The sequence below is a fragment of the Trachurus trachurus genome (assembly GCF_905171665.1).
Source record: "Trachurus trachurus genome assembly, chromosome: 19".
Lineage (NCBI taxonomy): Eukaryota > Metazoa > Chordata > Actinopteri > Carangiformes > Carangidae > Trachurus > Trachurus trachurus.
Genome location: NC_139913.1, coordinates 4,418,863 through 4,438,736, shown reverse-complemented (window position 1 = coordinate 4,438,736; position 19,874 = coordinate 4,418,863). Strand labels below are relative to the sequence as shown.

Genomic DNA, 19,874 nt, shown 5'->3' with positions numbered 1-19,874 from the left:
GTGGAGTTCATGGACAGTTCATAAACCTCTGTATGCAAGTATATGTCAGTTATTGTAGCTGAATTTACTTACTTCATGTTGCTTTGAAAAGATTTAATTTACTGTCTTAGTTGTTAAAGGGATAGTTCAACCTTTGGGCAAATTGGCCCATTGCCATAATCCCTATAGTCATAGCAGTAGGTTCGATACCTTTAATTGTCAGTGCAAGATGTTTTTAGAACGGCGGAGCAGAGCCGTGAGCTGCTCAGAGCTACGCTACGGAGGCTCATGGGATTTCTTGGTTTCCCTCATCAAACTCATCAAATACACAATCCAACAACTCCAAAACGCTCTGGTGGACAAGTTGTGACCTGCACATTCACCACGCTATGAGATAATAACATAACGTTACGAGACTGCCTCCGACAGGAACGTGTAACAGCGGTTTTGCATGAATTTACCTCGTTCCGTTATTATCTCATAGCGTGGTGAATGTGCATTAAAGGTAACAATCTTACTCCTAAAACTATAGGGATTATGGCAATGGGCCAATTTGCCAAAAATGTTGAACTATCCCTTTAAGTGTTGTTCTTTGGCAATATCTGAATTTGTTCGTTGTTATTTTATATTTTTGTATATTTGATCACATTCATGCGTTGATTATTACACAAATAAATCAGAGGTTACTCAGCAGTTACTCAGTACTTGAGTAGTTTTTTCACCAAGTACTTTCTTACTCTTACACAAGTAAATATTCGGATGGCTACTTTTTACTTTTACTTGAATAATATCATTCTAAAGTAACAATACTCTTGCTTGAGTAACATTTTTGGCGACTCTACCCACCTCTGATTATAAATAAACGACGTTACTAATCAAAAAAGTTACTGTTTCCCCCGTTATAACGCAGTAACTGTTACTGGCAATAAAATGCGCCGTCACTTCACTCAAAAAGTCCAGTCGCAAAATAATAAAACACCAGTTGAAGTGTGCAAGTAATTTGACATATTTGAGCATTTTATTAAAAAAAAAACTAACACAATAGTTACTTTTCCTGGTAATTAGTTACTTTTATAATGTAGTAACTCAGTTGCCTTTGTGGGAAAGTAACAAGTAACTACAGCTTTTTCCAACTTTCCCATCACTGTTCCTCACAGTATTATTATTATTATAATAATGAAGATAATCCCCCCCCTCCCACCTCTGAGCCGAGGAGTCGGTCTTTAATATTCAGGAGGAGCGGGGAGGACACGGGTCAGAGCGGCTGAACAGGAGGTTAAAACCAGGACTTCATGAATATCAATTAAAAGCTCCAGGAAGATTCATAAATATTCATCGGTGACTCGGTGTAACATTAATTTGACGAACACGTAGTATTTCAGCCAAAACAAGGAGCTGGACGGTGGAGACAGATGCTGCTGCCGCTGCGTTTAATGATTTACGCTGTTTTCTTTTTTTTTTCCTGGTATGAAATTGGTCTGTTTGAGTATTTATGACTGAATCCGTCAACAGATTAAAACATAAAGCTGTGAGACGACTCGGATTCTGTAAAGTTGATGTAGTAAAACTCACTCTTGAGCTCGGTGAGCGTCTCTCCCAGCATCCGCAGCTCTTTGCTCTTCTGCTCCACGTCGTGCTCCGTCACCAGGCCGTGGTTCACCGACGAGTTCCTCTGCAGCTCCTCCACCGACTTCTCCAGGTCACTGAGGAGGAGCAGCAGCAGGTTCAGGTCAACAGGTCAACGCTCGGCTGAATGAGAAGAGGAAGCTCTGCACAGGAACTAAATGATTCAGTTTAAACCAGGAACTGTCTGAGAAATAGAGACGTGAACAAGATTCAGCTACAAACTGAGACTGAGACACTGTGGAGAGACGATGGCAGATCACTTTCATATACAGTATTCAACCATACTGACAAGAACTGGATAGAGAAATACAATCTTTGGTCTACAAGTTGATTTTTTTCTTTTGTTACATCTGGTTAAAAACTATGTAATACTGTACTTCTTATGTTGTTGCTATGTATTGCTGCTATAACCCTGCTATGTAGAGTTGTTTGTACGTTTTTAAGGTAACCCTTTAATTTACAGGCTGTATTACCTAATAATGTCAAGAAATAGCCTAGAAATAACGGTCAATTTCATAATAATGTCATGTTTTTCATTAATGCAAAAGATTACACATGCTTTTCATGCTTTGCATTTTTTGGGAAAGGCCAGAATTTTTCTCCACCAAGTCCTTTGCAATTGACCGTTAATTCTGGGCTATTTCTCCGAAAGCAATCGTTATTTCTTACAATGAAATTGACCATTATTTATTATGATGCAATCAATTATTATTTCTTGGCTATTTCTTGACATTATCATAAATAAACAGTAGTTAAAACCACTGTAGAAGAAGAAGCAGCATTTTTTGGGAAAGGCCAGAATTTTTCTCCTTGCAATTGACCGTTATTTCGGGGCTATTTCTACGCAATCAATCATTATTTCTAGGCTATTTCTTGACATTATCATGTAATTAACGGCCTGTAAATTAAAGGGTAACTGTTTTTATGTTTATATTAGTACTCTTAGCTGCAAGCAAGACGGCCATTACATTACATGGAAATGGATGCAGACAAATCTGCCATCAAGGAATGACTGGATCACCACCGAAATACGATGCATGGAAAAACTGACCTGTGTAATTCATTGTCTGTGTAATTAATCACTTTATTTTGCAGTCAACCTTTTTGTTTTTTCTCCGTTTTGTTTTTCTTTATTGTTGAAAAACCCCCTGAAAACTTTGATAAAAAGAGCGTTTGAAACTCACTGCAGTTGCTGGATGAGCAGCTCCTCCTGGTTGAGGTACTTGAGTCTCTCCTCCTCCACCAGGAGGCGCTGTCTCTGGAGCGGGTCCTCCTGCGTCCGCATGGCGTCCAGCATCATGAGGCTCAGCTCCGACTCCGTCTGCCTCAGCAGGGACAGAACCGAGTCCTGGTTCTCCAGCTGGGACACGGAGACATGAGACCGTTAACTAACTAACTAACTAACTAACTAACTAACTAACTAACTAACGCTACTAAAGCTCAAGGTGAACGCGTCTGTAGCTGCTAAATGACGAGAACACGTCACATGTGCAAGTCTCAAGTCATTTTTTCTTGGGCAAATCAAGTCAAGTCAAGTCAAGTCTCCTTATTATTGCAATTTTACCTGCAGAATCTGATTTTAATGTAATGAAAAGAAATATTAGCAACTGTCCGTTATATCGTCATTGGCCAATTTATCCAACCTGTTTAAAAACTGGACAATGAATTTGATTTGCAATTGAAAAACAGAAATAACTTCATAAAATGATTTATTTAACAATAACAATAAACAAACAAACATCTACCTTTATTCTGAAGGAGCTTTAATACAAACATTGACCTTTATTCTGAAGGAGCTTTAATATAAACATCTACTTTTATTCCGAAGGAGCTTTATATAAACTTCTAACTAACCCTAACATGAAATGAACAACACTGAAGTCAAGTCAAGTCCCGAGTCGAGGCTTTGAGTCTTTTATTTTTTTCTCAAGTCAAGTCACAAGTTGTCAAAACAAGAAAAAAAAAAAAGCTCCTTTAAAGGACGGTTTTATAACTCACCTACTAATTTAGATCACAACTACACACACACAGACACACTCACCTGCATGTTGCGCAGCTGCGACAGCTGTTTGCGCAGAGCGTTGGTGTTCTGCTGCAGGCCCTGGAGGTGCAGCTGCATCTGTAGCCGGGACACGGCCACGGGCTGGTGGGGGCCCGAGGACGGAGGAGGCATCAGGGCCAACGGGGCCGACGGAGTCAGAGCTGCACACGGACACAGAGACAGGAAACAGGACGGGACATAGTTTCTGTTAGAGCTCTGAACAGAGGAGGAGGAAGAGGTGACAGAAGTTGTCCCAAAACACTTAGAAACGGATCGAAGGTTTACGATGAAGAACAGAAGATTAAAGGGATAGTAGCATTTTTTAAAAGTGGGGTTGTATGATCTACAAATAGCCCCTAAGTACTTTAATTGCAGTAGAAGACTCTCTGCACTCCTCCCGTTAGCAACGCCAGCCCATAGTCCTGCCCAGAGATTTACAACATACAGTGTTGTGAACAGACCCAAAGAAGCTATAATATAATTTTTTCCAGCCCCTCAAAGTGCAGGAAAAACGCAGTTTTTATTTGGACCTAACCAACTGCTGATCGGCGGGCGCTAACCCTGGGCGGAGGGATACGTGAGTTGGTTAGGTCCAAATAAAAACTGTGTTTTTCCTGCACTTTGAGGGGCTGGAAAAAATTATATTATAGTGAACAATGGAACTGTGTATTTTTTTTTCAGGTAAAACCTCTTTTAGGCCGCGAAAATAGGCCGTTTCTTTGGGTCCATTCACAACAATGTATGTTGTAAATCTCTGGGCAGGGCAGTTGCTAACGGTAGGAGTGCAGAGAGTCTTCTACTGCAATTAAAAAACTTAGGGGCTATTTTAGATCATACAACCCCACTTAAAAAAAATGCTACTATCCCTTTAAATGTGATAAAACTCATAATTTTAAAAACAAATCTGACTGGAAACTGAGTTTTTATTGGTCGTTTCAGGATTGAGGACAAGTTCTATCTGCTGCAGGTCAGGGAGGAGGAGAAGGAGGAGGAGGAGGAAGAGGAGGAGGAGGTTCAGGGACAAACAGGGTCAGTCAGTCGGACAGAAAAAATAAAAACCATTTCCACTAAATCCAAGCCTCTGATTGGACAGACAGTCCCCACACAGACACACAGACCCAGATGTCTGAGTGTTTCCAACTTGGATAATCCTTGGAAATGACGAAGCTCTGACAGTAATTAGGGAGTTGAGTCACACGCATCATCATGCAGAACGACACAAAGGGAAAGAAAGTAGAAGAAGACGATCGATAACAGAGGAGGAGGAGGAGGAGGAGGAGGAGGAGGAGGGGTTCTTGTTTTTTCGTTTTTTAAGAGTTGCATTTCAAAGACACTTTCATCGATAGTCAAAAGTAAAAAGACAAAGACGGACGCCTGCCACACTTTTTCCCTCAAAGTTAAAGGGATAGTTCACTCAAAATTCTAATTTTATTTAATTTTTTCGGAACAATTTCTCATGTCGGGGCTTCAATACAAGACGGACATTACAGACGAGCACTATGGAGGTATTTGGATGTTTTTTGGTGTGTCTTTTGGGACGAAGAAAAGTGGTATCCATTCACAACCATTATATGGACAAATACTGCTGCGCGTACCCCCCTGTAACTCAGAGAAGCCACGGAGGACTCTGAAACTTCTCCCAGCCCTTAAAGGGATAGTTCACCCTAGAATGATATTTCGCTCATTATCTACTCACCCTCATGTTGACTAAGGGCTGGAAGAATTATCAGAGTCCACCGTCCCTTCTCTGAGTTACAGGGGGTCTCGGCGTAGCAGTGCATTTCAATGCAACGGTTGCAAAGGGACACCGGAGCTCTTCGTAAAAAAACACACACAAAAAAACATCCAAATACCTCCATGATGCTCGTATGTAATGTCCGTCTTGTGCTGAAGCCCCAAATTGCGTAATTGTCCCGAAAAAAATTAAATAAGTCTATATTTTAAGCGGAAGCTTCTCGAAGCTCCTCTTCCTGGTCCGTCCAAATCTCGCGTGATTCGCAGCAACCGCACTGACGCCGGCGCAAATCAAGGATTTGATAATGAGCGAAATATCATTCTAGGGTGAACTATCCCTTTAATCAACATGAGGGTGAGTAGATAATGAGTGAAATTTCAATTTTGGGTGAACTATCCCTTTAAATCTCAGAGCGACGACCTCTGCAGAGACGGAGACTGACACGTCCCTTAAAGTCTGCAGGCAACAGGCGCCTGAACGCCTCTTTTGACCTGATTTAACATTTCTACAGGACACAACACGTCACGTTTATTATTTATACGCACTGAGATTATACAGAAACATCCAGACCACTGATCATCTCCCTTCTAGATTATTATTATTTTTATTCTAACAGGTTGATGACTGATTCGTTCTCTCGTCAGTTTTTTGTCCACTCACAGTCTTGGCTCACAACAACATCTAGAAATGAAGCTGCTGCCAACAAAAAACTAAACTTTCTTGTACTTTTTATTCTGTCAAACTGCCAAAGAGGCACAGTGACTGATTATAGTGACTTGCACTTTTTATATATATTTTTTATTTGTTCCAGCCAAGGTAATTTCACAACTTTTTCCAATAAACAAACCAAAACACAACACAACACTTTCTTATTCCCTTGGTTAGAAAGGAGCAGGGAGAAGGTACTGTACTGTACTTAATACATATTTATTCTGAAATCTGTCCGTCACTGAGCAGCAGTCTTACAATAAAGTTAACTAATCAAACAAAAACATAAAAAAAAACAAAGTTTCAATATGACATTTTTGCATGAATAAAAAGAGTTTGTGAGTCATTAATTACATTTGTCACGAGTTCTAATTGTTATTTCTTCGCTAAAAGAATAATATATACTGTATATATACCATTTTCCAGTGCAGCTTGTGTTTGTTGTTCACTCTGCATGAATAATTAACAAGCTTTGTATTTGGATATTAAAGCCAAACTGTCAGATCCATATTGAAAGATTAAAATCAAATCTATGATAGTGAGAATAATCAGTCGCTGTAAAGAATCTGACAGGTTTTCACTGGAGAAAGACGGAAAGCTACAACATAAACGAAGCTGCAAATAGACTCTAAAAATATGTGAGTTTTATCTATAACGAGATCAAATTTCCAGATGTTTCTCCAGAATCAAATAAAGAAGGAGAAGATTAATTTAAACACGCTCCACACTAAGGAACAAGATGCTTTAATCACATTAAACACGCAGCTTTAGTCACCAAAAAAAAAAAAAAAACACTCACTGGACCTCTGAACGCAGAAAATGCAACTCAGATGATTTCTCACTCAGAGAAGAGACAATAAAACACGGAGAGGAAGTGAAGGACGCAGCTGAGAGGAGGTAAATCCTTCAACACACACACACACACTAGCAGGGATCTAAATGCAGACTGGAAACACAGAGGAGGAGGAGCAGGAGGAGGAGGAGGAGGAGGAGAAACCAGACACACGACAGTAGCTACCTTTCTTTTTTTTAGTTCGTCCAGCTAAAACAAGAAGCAGTGGCGGTTACACAGCAGCAGCAGCAGCAGCAGCAGCAGCAGAGGAGAGAGAGGCGGCACACACAGAGAGAAGCTGCAGAGTTCAGCCAGTAAACAACACATCACCAACACACACTTTAATGTTGTCCTCCTGGGTCAAGGAAGGAAGGAAGGAAGGAAGGAAGGAAGGAAGGAAGGAAGGAAGGAAGGAAGGGGAAAATGAAGGAAAGATAGAAGGAGGGAGGGAACAGATTGGGTCAATTGAGTCAAAAAGGAAGGAAGAAGTAAGGACGAAGGGAAGGAAGGAAGGAAGGGAGGGAGGGAGAGAAAAAGGATTGTGGAAAGAAGGAAGGGAAAAAGGAAGGAAAGAAAGATGGAGGGAGGGAACAGATTCATTCAAGGAAGGAAGGAGGGAGGTAGGAAGGAAGGGAGAAGGGAAGGAAAGAAAGATGGAGGTATAGGGAACAGATCAGGTCAATTGACCCTTTGTTGGCCTTCTGATTGGTCTGCTGTTCCACCAATCAGAGCGCTTCTCCCCATGTCACGTGTTGCGCAACATTCTAAGGTTGGACAACTCTGGCATGAAACCCTATGAAACGAGATAGGTAGACAGCAAGTTTTTCGGCAAAAACTACTTTATAATTTTTCAATATGGTTAAAATGTGCCTGGGGTTCCTGCAATAGCAACTCACGATATCTGGACGTATTCCTGGAGTCATTTTTATCCCATTCCCCAAACCCAAGACATCAATAAACATACTTAGCCTATGTAGGCTACTGTATACATATTACTTTAACCTTCTGTTATGCATTTAGTTGAGCTTAATAATAGGGTTTGGGGGTGGTCCACTAGGGGGAGCTCTAAGCATAGGTCAGGGGTTAATTGCATAGTTTTGTTTGTTGTTGTTGTTGTGCAGTCCTCATGAGAAGTGAGCCTGTTTTTCCCTGGCTGTTCATCCTCCAGTCCACTCTCTGGTCGTGTTCATAGACAGAGAAGATCTAGAAACGGGAGATCGGCGGAGATTAAGCGTTAGCTTGTAGCTAACGTTAGCTAGCGTCGTTAGCTACCAGCTAGTGAGTGACCAAAACAATGATTTTTCCCCATTTTTCGGAAAAGTCAGGTAATGCCGTTCAACCGCTCTTTAGCCACGTCTGTCCTCTATCACAGACACTATTTTTCTGATAGATAAGTTAATTCAAATTTTCCTTACAAGCAATTTAAATCTGCCTAATTTTCAATGGTTTCCAATGGGAGTTAACCCTTCCGTGACCATTGTTTGTCCAACCTAGCAACAGTAACCGTGGGGGGCGGGGCCTTGACAAAGGGTCAATTGGATCAAAAGAGGAAGAAGAAGTAAGGACGAAGGGAAGGAAGGAAGGAAGGAAGAAGGAAATTGATTGGGTCAATTTGACCCAGAAGGACAACAGGAGGTGTTTTAAGGAAATTATGCAGAGAAAATGAAACAGCGTCGGCTCAAGAAGAAGAAGAAGCATCAGAGCTCGTTCATGTGGGAATCGAACCGGCGGCAGAGGGAAACGGTGACCGGCGGTGACAGGAAGTCGTTTGTCTCTTTCTTTCTTTTTTTAGGAGTGAGTGAACACTTACTGTCAGTTCCTGAGCAGTCGCTGGCCGACTCGATCTTCTCCCTGGAAGAGGCACAACGACACACTGTCAGTGAGGAGTGTGTGTGTGTGTGTGTGTGTGTGTGTGTGTGTGTGTGTGTGTGTGTGTGTGTGTCTGTGTGTGTGTGTGTTGCTCATCACTAACTGCGATTCGTTTTTTTTTTTTTTTAGCTTTTAGCTCGGTGCTGAAGTTCCAGATCGTTCCAGACGTTTTCGACTCTGAGTGATTAATTCAGTTCATACGATGTCATTAAAGGCATAGTTCAACATTTTTGGCAAATCCTCCTCTCACCATTAATCCCTATAGTCATAGCAGTAGGTTCGTTACCTTTAATTATCGGTGCATGTTGTTTTGAGATCGGCGTGAGCTGCTCAGTGAACGGTACAGGTCCCCTGTCCCTCATCAAACTCATCAAATACACAATCCAACAACTCCACAACGCTCTGGTGGACAAGTTGTGACCTGCACATTCACCACGCTATGAAATAATCTTGTAACATTATGTAACATTACGACAAATGAAGCAAATACTCTAAACTGTACTTTGCACTTTTGAAATCCCTCCGCCCAGCAGCCGTGTCTGGGAAGTAGTTCCGGCTGCATTTGCCTCTAAAACAACTCTGTCCACGAGAAAATGTTGAACTATCCCTTTAACTGATCAATAAGATCGACTTTACTGTTTCTTTTCTGTCTCGTTCCTTCTGTACAACAGTTCTGTGTTTTTCCATATTTGAGATTTTGAATCATCACATTGAAGTAGTTTAACATTTTAACGCTAAAAATAGTTGTGTATGTAGAACACAAGGAGGGAAATAGAGCACGGCTGTGAGGTGTGTGTTTGTCTGTGTGTGTGTGTGTGTGTGTGTGTTTGTCTGTGTGTGTGTGTGTGTGTGTGTGTGTGTGTGTGTGTGTGACAGTTTGTGTGTGTGTGTCTTACGGGCTCTCGGCCTCAGGCGCTCTGCTCAGGACTCTCTGCAGCAGTCCGGTCAGACTGGCGATCTGCTTCTCCATCGCCTCCATCCGCTCCCTGCAAACACACACACACACACACAGAGGAGGAGAAACTACAGCTCCCAGATGTTTACAGATGTTTACATGCACTCTGTGGTTTCACCTCCTCCTTTACTGACTGTGTACAAAAAATCTCGGTCTTGGACTTGGTCTTGACTACAACACGACCTGTTTCTCTGTCATTATTGATCACTGTGAAGCTGAATCCTCTTGTTTCAATCTATCAATCAATCAACCAATCAATATCTCCTGTGTGATTTAAAGCTGCAGTAGGCAGGATTTGTTTTAAAAACAAAATATTGCATATTAAAACAACTTTTTTTTAAAGGGATAGTTCACCCAAAATTCAAATTTCACTCATTATCTACTCACCCTCATGTCGACTAAAGGCTGGGAGAAGTTTCAGAGTCCTCCGTGCCAAACAAGCTTAAAGTATAGACTTATTTAATTTTTTTAGGAACAATTTCTCATGTTGGGGCTTCAATACAAGAGGGACATTACAGACGAGCAGTGTGGAGGTATTTGGATGTTTTTTGGTGTGTCTTTTTGGACGAAGAAAAGTGAGCTCCGTTCGCTACCAATATGGACATGCACTGCTGCGCCGAGCCCCGCTGTAACTCAGAGAAGCCACGGAGGACTCTGAAACTTCTCCCAGCCCTTAGTCCACATGAGGGGGGAGGAGATAATGAGTGAAATTTGAATTTTGGGGTGAACTATCCCTTTAACTACAGTTTGTATGATGATGATGATGGTTTTGTCCTACCTGGTCTCGGTCTCGTTGCCTAGCAGCGGCGACCCGAAGCCCCCCGGGCCCCCTCCCTCCAGGCTGGGCGCGGCCATGAGGCAGAGCTGCTCCGAGGTCAGTCCTCCGAGCCCCGGCCCCTGGTGGCCCCGCGCCTTGGGACTGTCCCCGAACACCGACGACGTCACCGAGTCCCGGCGCAGACTCTGCCTCCCGGGGGAGCCGCGGCCGGGCAGCGTTCCACCGCCGCCGACACCAACGCCGCCGCCGTACGAGTCCCTGACGTCGGGGATCTTCTGCGGCGAGGAGGGGGGGGGCACCCGCAGCCCCATGGCCAACATGGACGCGGCGGCGTAGGCGTCGTTGTACAGCGGTCCGCCCGGCCTGTAGAGGGCGCCGCTCTCCATCAGCTCTCCTTGCAGCGCCGCCGCCGAGTACGAGGTCAGCGAGCGCACTGACCCCGCCCCCCCCACACCGCCGCCGCCCCCTCCCCCTCCTCCTCCCCCGCGGCGGTACAACGAGCCGTACGGGTCGGCCCGCGCCGGCAGCGGGGAGTGCGGGCCGCCGGCCAGACTCAGCCGGCTGCTCTCGGCGCCCAGAGAGTACGGGTCGGCGTAGATCCCGCCGCCGCCGCCGCCTCGGTCGTCGCCGCGCAGCAGCACCATGCTCCGGGACCCCCCCCCCCAGCTCGTCGTCCGGCTTCACGTCGCGGCGCTCCAAGATGGCGCTGGACGAGGCGGCGCAGAACGCAGCCGACGGCGGCGGCGGCGGCGAAGCCTGGTGGTGGTGGTGGTGTTGGTGGTGCTGCTGCTGAGGCGGCGGGTGGTGGTGGAGCTGCGGTTGTTGCCGTGGAGACGAGTGGTGGGACTGAGGGTGGGGGAGGGAGTGGGTGTGGTGGTGGTGGTGGGGGGCGGGGCCGGCGTAGGACGAGGGACGCCCCCCGCCGCCGCCACCGCCGCCGCTGTAGAGGAGGCGGGCGCGGGACGGCGAGCCCTGAGGCGGCGAGGCCGAGGAGGACGAGTGCTGGGAAGACATGGCCGGGTTGCCGAGGCGACGGTTGGGCGGAGAGTCCTGAGGGGCGTACACCATCTCCCTCTGTGGACACACACACACACACATCCTTGTAAAACTATCTTTGCGAGGACATGTCATTGACATAATGTATTCCCTAGCCCCTTACCCCTAACCTTAACCATCCAAAACAAATGTCTAAACTTAACCATTACTCTAAACCTAATTCAAACCTAATTATAACCTAATGTCTTAACCAAGGGGGCAGTTGTCGGTCTGAGAAGTGAAGCTCACTTCCGCGTTCAAAAAACTGTAATCCCCTCGGCTGTCGCTGGGGGCTGGCTCCAGAAGGGAGCAACTCCAATTGAGCCCCATGTTAAAATAGCCGATTTTACAGCTTAAAAAAACACATTTACAGCCTGGTACATTTCTGGTCTCAACCGATAGTTTCTACCCCCGCACACACTCTGAGGGGGGTGAATTTTTTTAAAACTCTACCGTTTTACTGTTATTAGGTTTAAAGTTCTGGCCAATCAGGGCGCGGAAACGTTGAGTGACAGGTCCGGAGACCGCTGCTACGAGGCCAGTGGGCGGGCTCTCGGCCGGCCAACGGCCGCACCGCTCCAAATATGGCAAGTAGAATCCAACATGGCGCGGTTCAAACCCCCGTAGTAGCGGCACAAAACAGACTCCCCCAAACCAATGGGTGACGTCACGGGTGCTATGTCCATTCTTTTTACAGTCTATGGTCTTAACCAAGGGGGCAGTTGTCGGTCTGAGAAGTGAAGCTCACTTCCGCGTTCAAAAAACTGCAATCCCCCCGGCTTCCTCTGGGGGCTGGTGTCAGAAAGCAACATTCTCCATAGACCCCCATGTTAAAATAGCCGACTTTACATCCTCAATAAACATGATCAAAGCCTGGTGTCATCACCTTTTTTGATCTCAATCGATAGTTTCTACCCCCGCACACACTCTGAGGGGGGTGAATTTTTTTTCTAACTCTACCGTTTTACTGTTATTAGGTTAAAACTCTGGCCAATTAGGGAGCGGAAACGTTGAGTGACAGGTCCGAGCAGCTCCGTGGACAGCTGCTTCGAGGCCAGTGGGCGGGTTCTCGGCCGGCCAATCCAACATGGCGCTGTTCAGGCCGCCATATTGGAGTCACAAAAACGTCACGGATGCTACGTCCGTTATTTTTACAGTCTATGGTCTTAACCCTCAAAAAGCCCTTTGAAAAAGTGAGGACCGGCCAAAATGTCCTCACTTCCCAAAAATGTCCTCACTCTGTTGGTTAAAAACTCGTTCCGGTTCTCACAACGTAGTAAGTACAAGAACACACACGCCTCAGAGTGATACATTCAGGGACCTCCTCTCCGCCTGGGAGAAAACACATCTCCTCCTCTCTCTCATTAAAACTCTTTTTTTTTTTTTTTTCTGGCAAAAACAAACAGATATTAAAATATTTTCTGACTCTGCGTCGGATCCAAAACGCAGCACATGTTCAGGATCGACACCAGTTTGTCAACGCCAAGAAACGAACCAGTAAAGTTGATATTTATTTTGAATAAAAACCACTGAAGGCTGAGACGTGTTTATGTAGATTTATGTATAAACAATGTGGAGGAAAATAAAATAAAATAAAATAAATTAGCTTTGCACATGTTTAATGAAGACGAAGAGGGGTTTAAACACAACCAGTTTTGTAAAAGCAGCAACATGTGGTGCAGATGTTTCACCTGTTAAGATTAACTGATTATTATTATTATTATCTATTAAATGATGCATTTCTAATTTCTGCGTGGCGAACTCCAGCCTTTGTCAGTCGTCTTTACATTTATGGATTATTATTATTATTATAGTTTATCAGTCGTCTCTGTTTAATTCAGTCTGTGGTATCATTTGTCAGTCTCATTCATTCTCTCATTGAGTTATTTATGGATCAATCAATCGATCAAACTTTATCTATACAGCACCTGTTGTTCAGTTTAAAGAGTTCTACAAGTGATTGAATAATAAATAAATAAAATCAGACTGAGATTCAGAGACTAATTTGCACCAAAGGCAAAAATATATATGAAAAGTTGAAAGTAAAAAATAAATGAATTAATAAAACAACGATATAAATAAAAATTGTTAGAATAATAAAAGCTAGAAAGTTAAAGTGAAATAAAACAAAAGTAGCATCAATAAAAAAAATATGTTGAGTTCAGGAGAGACAGAAATAATAAAACATACATACACATACAATTATAGAAATCCAGAGTGAACAGATGAACAAACCGGAACAAATCTATCAAGTATCAATAACTAATAGCTCTTCGGGGGAAGAAGCTCCTTTAAAGTTTAAATCAATAAGAAAACGATCAAACAGCAAAGTGAAGATCTGAAGGTTTTAAGTTTCTGGTGAAGATGAAGCAGAGTGAAGACGTTTGATGTTTCCTCCGAGTCCAGATGTGGGACAGATGTTGCTCTGCCTTCAGTATTGATCTCCAGTGTAGAGACTCTTGGAATATCACGCTTTCATTTTGTTATAATTATTATTTATGAAACAATGAGAATAAAAACTGAGCGACGACCTGAAGAACGAGTCGTTTAAAAAGGAAAAATCTTCAGCTTCAATATTTCACAGAGATTCACAGACGGCGTTTTTTCCTCTGATTGACGGGGAAGAGTCCAAATTGGTGCTTTAAGTGTGTTTCAAGTTGCACTTCATCGCTTATTGACAGACTGAGCGTGAAGGGATTATCTCCTGGCATCAATCCCACATGTGAGAGAGAGAGAGAGGAGACGAATCAGCAGCAGCAGCAGCAGCAGCATCAGAGCGATTTAAAGCAGCAGCAGCAGCGGCGGTGGCGGCCGAGGGTTGAGAGTAATGGATACGACGAGGAAACACAAAAGAAGACAACACAGTAATTGCTTATGACGCACAGAGCGTTCTCCTAGAGACGATGCAAATTGAAAAACCAATATTTCCCCCATAATAACCCCGAGGCCTCTTTACAACAACGCCCTGCGGACGGCCGAGCAACGCCTCCGCTGCTGCCATCCTCTCCCATCTCGTGTCTTAGCAACAGCCACCATCCTTTAAAGGGATAGGGATAGTCCTCCGTGGCTTCTCTGAGTTACAGGGGGTCTCGGCGTAGCAGTGCATGTCCATATAACGGTTGCAAATGGATACCAACTGTCTTCGTAACAAAAAGACACACCAAACAACATCCAAATACCTCCATGCTGCTCGTATGTAATGTCCGTCTTGTATTGAAGCCCTGAAATACGAAATTGTCCCGAAAAATATTAAATAAGTCTATATTTCAAGCTTGTTTTGTAGCAGAAGCTCCTCTTCCCGATTTGTCAAATTTAGACGAACCAGGAAGAGGAGCTTCGAGAAGCTTCCGCTATAAAACAAGCTTGAAAAATAGACTTACTTAATTTTTTTCGGGACAATTTCGCATTTCAGGGCTTCAGTACAAGAGGGACATTACATACGAGCAGCATGGAGGTATTTGGGGGCTTTTTGATGTGTCTTTTTGTTTACGAAGACAGTTGGTATCCATTTGCAACCGTTACATGGACATGCACTGCTACGCCGAGACCCCCTGTAACTCAGAGAAGCCACGGAGGACTCTGAAACTTCTCCCAGCCCTTTAGTCCACATGAGGGGGAGTAGATAATGAATGTGAAATTTCAATTTTGAGTGAACTATCCCTTTAACCGCCGCTGGAGACACAGGGGCGATCCCCCCCCCCCCCCCCCCCTGAAGTCGCCAAGCGTCTACTCTGTTACAGGTGAAACCGTCCGTCCGTCCCGCGACGCCTTTAAGAGCCGCCGCCCGCTGTGGGAAATCTGCCAATCAATCTCAGCCTTAACCATATTTCTGTGCTGCATTCAGGGACCGCAGTAATCCTGGCCAGACTGCAATCAGGGGAATAATCTGAGCTGTGCTGGCTGCAGTTCAATAAGCTCACACACACACACGCAGACACACACACACACACACGTCCTCGCGGCTCACCTTGAAGCAGCCAATGTACCTCACACACATAAAAGTGGAGGGAGCTGCTGCTGCTTTGATGAGGCTGTAAAACGCTGGGAAGGTTTCAGACGGCGACCGATCACAGGTGACCTCCAAAACACTACACACACACACACACACACACACACACACACACACACACACACACACACACACACACACACACACACACACACACACACACACACACACACACACACACACACACACACACACACACACACGGAGGGATGAACACCAAAGGCCTCGTTGTGTTTGATTGACGGCAGCAGCTCAGGCATCTGTCGACTCTTTAAAGGGATACAGTAGTTCAACAGTTTGTGCAAATTGTCCCATTGCCATAATCCCTATAGTCATAGCAGTAGGTTCGTTACCTTTAATTGTCGGTGCAAGCTATTTTTAGAACGGCAGAGCAGAGCCGTGAGCTGCTCAGAGCTACGCTACGGAGGCTCATTATGGGATTTCTTGGTTTCAAACTCATCAAACTCATCAAATACACAATCCACCTACTCCACAACGCTCTGGTGGACAAGTTGTGACCTGCACATTCACCACACTATGAGATAATAACACAACGTTACCAGACAGAGTTGTTTTAGAGGGAAATTCAGAGACTGCTCGATGAAAAACTGTCCCTGAAGGCAACGCGCATCAGCTGTTTTGCATGAATTTACCTCTAAAACAAGTCTGCCTGGTAACGTTGTGTTATTATCTCATATCGTGGTGAATGTGCAGGTCACAACTTGTCCACCAGAGCGTTGTGGAGTTGTTGGATTGTGTATTTGATGAGTTTGATGAGGGAAACCCAAGAAATCCCATTAGCGTCCGTATAGCGTAGCTCTGAGCAGCTCACGGCTCTGCTCCGCCGTTCTAAAAATAACTTGCACCGACAAATAAAGGTAACGAACCTACTGCTATGACTATAGGGATTATGGTAATGGGCCAATTTGCACAAACTGTTGAACTATCTCTTCAACATGCAGCTTCATTCCTCATTTCTCATTCCTCGGTGTTGGCTGCTGCTCTGTAATCTGATACTTCTGCTTTTTAATTTATTCTCTTCTCTCTAAAGAAAAAGCAGCGTTTCCCATCACTCAGTCGTCTCCATAACCAGCGAGGAGTCGGAGCGACGACAGGACGACAGAAGGTGAGAGGTTTGGTTCGCTGCAGACCAGGACGCCATCGCCATCGGCCTCCGGCTCCATCCATCATCCGTCTGTTGGCAGCAGCAGCAGCAGCAGCAGCAGCAGCAGCAGCAGCAGCGTGAAGCGTTAACAATCACGCTAATCAGAGCCGGTGCCACGTTTATTTGTGGCCAAGCAGCCGACTGATGAATTTAGATAAAGCCCATCGCGGCTGGTCGATAAGAGGAGGAGGAGGAAGCTGCTGCTGCACCGAGCGCAGCCACAACAATCAGCTGATTAATGGTCGGGGACGAGGCTCCTCCACCTCCTCTGCTCCACAGATGTTAACTACAGGTAGATAATGTTCCCGCCGCCACACAGGCGACGCTTATTGAGTCTGAAACAAAAGGTGAGAGACTTCGCTGTTATCACCTTTTATCAGCAACACCTTCAACACACAGACTCAACTCTGCACTTCACTCTGAGGACGGGAAGCGTTTGCATCGTTTCTTCTCCTTCACGCAAAACACAAAATATACCAGATGTAACCATGGGGTCAAGAGGACAGTCAGTCAATCCAAATGTGATCATTCAGTCAAAAGCAGAGTCAGAGCAACATCTGTAATAGGGCTGTCAGTTTTTAGAAAAATGAGGTTCGAACGATTATTGAATGACCCGTAATCCCCCCCCCCCCGCCGCAGCACACACAGTCGCGGTGTTTTATTTTGAAAATTGACCGGATACTCTCGTTGTTTCATGTTTGACTTCCTGCCCAGCTTGACGCGATTGCTCGCAGCTCTCACACAAAATAGACCAGACGCTGCACGGCGCGAGCCGGCCGCGGAGGTGCACGCTGCGACACCACACCAGCGGTTAATATGGGCACAGAAAGTAAACTGGCTCCGTTTCTCGGCTCTTCGCGGCCCTTCCGCGTCCGGTGGACGTTCCGCGGCGCTATGCAGGCACCGGGCACTGCAGCCAAAGACGGTAAACAGAGTATCTTTGCTGCAGCCTGCATATCGAGCAGGTCATTAATGCTCGAATACGAACTTTCCCCCCCACATTCGAACGAATATTCGAATGTCGAATAAAAAGTGACAGCCCTAATCTGTAATAGCAATAATTCAACACTACACTGACATAGGCTACTTTACTGAATGGAAACTTTCCTGATCTTAAACCTCAGGCAGCACTTTGATATTTATATTGTTGTAGGCTATATTTATTGTATATTCTGATTACTTTTTTTGTTTTGTTTTGTAACTACATTTGGATCATGAGTTGGTATACTGAGATGGACATGTATTCCTGCTGATATGTTTTATGTTTCATGTATTATGATGTATTTTAAAGGGACTACGAGGAGTTTCGGAAAGCGAGGTGTTTTCACACTACATTTCCCATGAGCCTCTGCGAGCACGGTGAAATTCTTGGACCGGCGCAAGACAGACGAAAGCGAAAACATTTGCCAAGAATGTTTTTATTGATCAAGAATGAAAGTCAGAGGTTGGAAGACGATCAGATGCCGTCGTAGTTCCGACCATAAACGATGCCAACTAGCGATCCGGCGGTGTTATTCCCATGACCCGCCGGGCAGCGTCTGGGAAACCAGGAAACTAGGAAATGCTGGACGAGTCGACCACTAAATAATAATATCAAAATAACTATAAAGAAACAATAATACGATATGTTTTATTTATGAAGTGGGTAACGTAGATTCATCCACATTAATATGAGACTCTTTCATAACTAAAAGCAAACTCCTCGGGGTCTCTTTAAACGATGTGTGCAATGCAGCAGCAGGTATACTCAGTTATACTTTATTCTCCCTTCACGGGACAATAAAATATAACTTTTCCTTTACCTTTACCTTTATTAAACTATATTTATGTGGTATTAAGATCCACCTCCTCATGACACTCTCTAAAGCAGCGGTTCTCAAAGGGGGGTAGAAATATCACTTTTTTTCCCCCAGAATTTCACGCCATTGGCCCTAATTTGAATGTACACTGACTAAAAAACGTAACGTTATTCAGTCTCAGAACAAATATTTATGTATTTCTGGTGTTTGTTTCAAAATCTTGTCCAGTGGTCTGATTTGTGTGAGTTTAGAGGTCCTCGATCTAAAAAAGTTTGAGAGCCACTATATGTAGATATAAAAGAAAAATTATAAGGCTACGAAACCCAAACACATTTTATTTCATAGTGATTATTCACTTAAACAAATATATTCATGGGTAGAATATTCAGGTTTTACCAATAAACCTTAAACCAAATATTACAAACTGAACCTTTAATCTCTCTACTCTGTCAGCTCGTTAGCTGGCGGCTTGAGGAGAAGAGGAGCAGGAGATGAATGACTGACGACCTTCTCTCTGTGTAACGTTGTCGGTGGTTGTTTTTTTCACTGTGACTGATGCAGCGTGAAGCGACGGAGCAAAGATTCATGTGAACGAGGCACAAAAAACGGCTTCAACACCTGAGAGATGTGATTATTATTATTGAGCTTTTCATTTTTTTCTGCAGACTCATCTTTCTCTGGCGGCCCTGAACCCTGGAGGCTGCTGCTTTTTCTTTTCTTTTTTTTCTCTATTCCACATCATTATAAACTGAGTTGCTTCTGAGGGTTTTAGAGGAGAAACCAGCGTCTGTGTTTGGATTTTGTAGAATAACGTGAATAAGATAAAATAAAGAAACAACAACAGTATCCCAGATCGGTGACCCGGTCGCCCTCGGTCCGTCACCTCAGAGCAGTGTTGGTGTTATTATACAGTCTGCTGGCGTGTGGCCCAGTTGCCTAGCGCAGAAAGCGAGGTCACATGACTCATCATCACCCCCAGAGGCCATTTTTTTTACGCTCGGACACGTTACGTAACATGAGCTGGTGTTTGTAAACACAGAGGAAATCAGATCAGTGTGAGAACGAAGCAGGTGTGTGAGAATAAATAACAAATTTCAAGGGGAATTATAAAGTGTGTTATTGGACGGCAGAAACAAACAAGTATGTGTGTGTCTGGGAGTGTGTGTGTGTGTGTGTGTGTGTCGCTCCCTAATCTGTGAGTCAGACAGCTGCACACACACTGAATGTGTAATGAAGGAAAAACAGGAGACTGTGTGTGGCTGAAGTGGATCGTTTTCTTGGCGTCACAATAAAACAAAAACCAGCAGAGAGTTGGTAACTACCTCACACACACAAAAATAAAG

At 44.3% G+C, this 19,874-nt stretch overlaps 1 protein-coding gene across 1 annotated transcript in view; it reads right to left on the bottom strand.

Annotated features, from left to right (window-relative positions):
* The window catches only part of srcin1b (SRC kinase signaling inhibitor 1b), a gene marked incomplete at both ends in the record, with an annotated part of 86,061 nt that overhangs the window by 15,370 nt on the left and 50,817 nt on the right, over window positions 1-19,874 (bottom strand). The window contains 8 exon segments of the mRNA XM_083994377.1: window positions 1,552-1,682; window positions 2,790-2,965; window positions 3,647-3,807; window positions 7,108-7,131; window positions 8,732-8,772; window positions 9,687-9,776; window positions 10,524-11,185; window positions 11,187-11,597. Coding sequence (XP_083850503.1) covers window positions 1,552-1,682; window positions 2,790-2,965; window positions 3,647-3,807; window positions 7,108-7,131; window positions 8,732-8,772; window positions 9,687-9,776; window positions 10,524-11,185; window positions 11,187-11,597 — 1,696 coding nt within the window.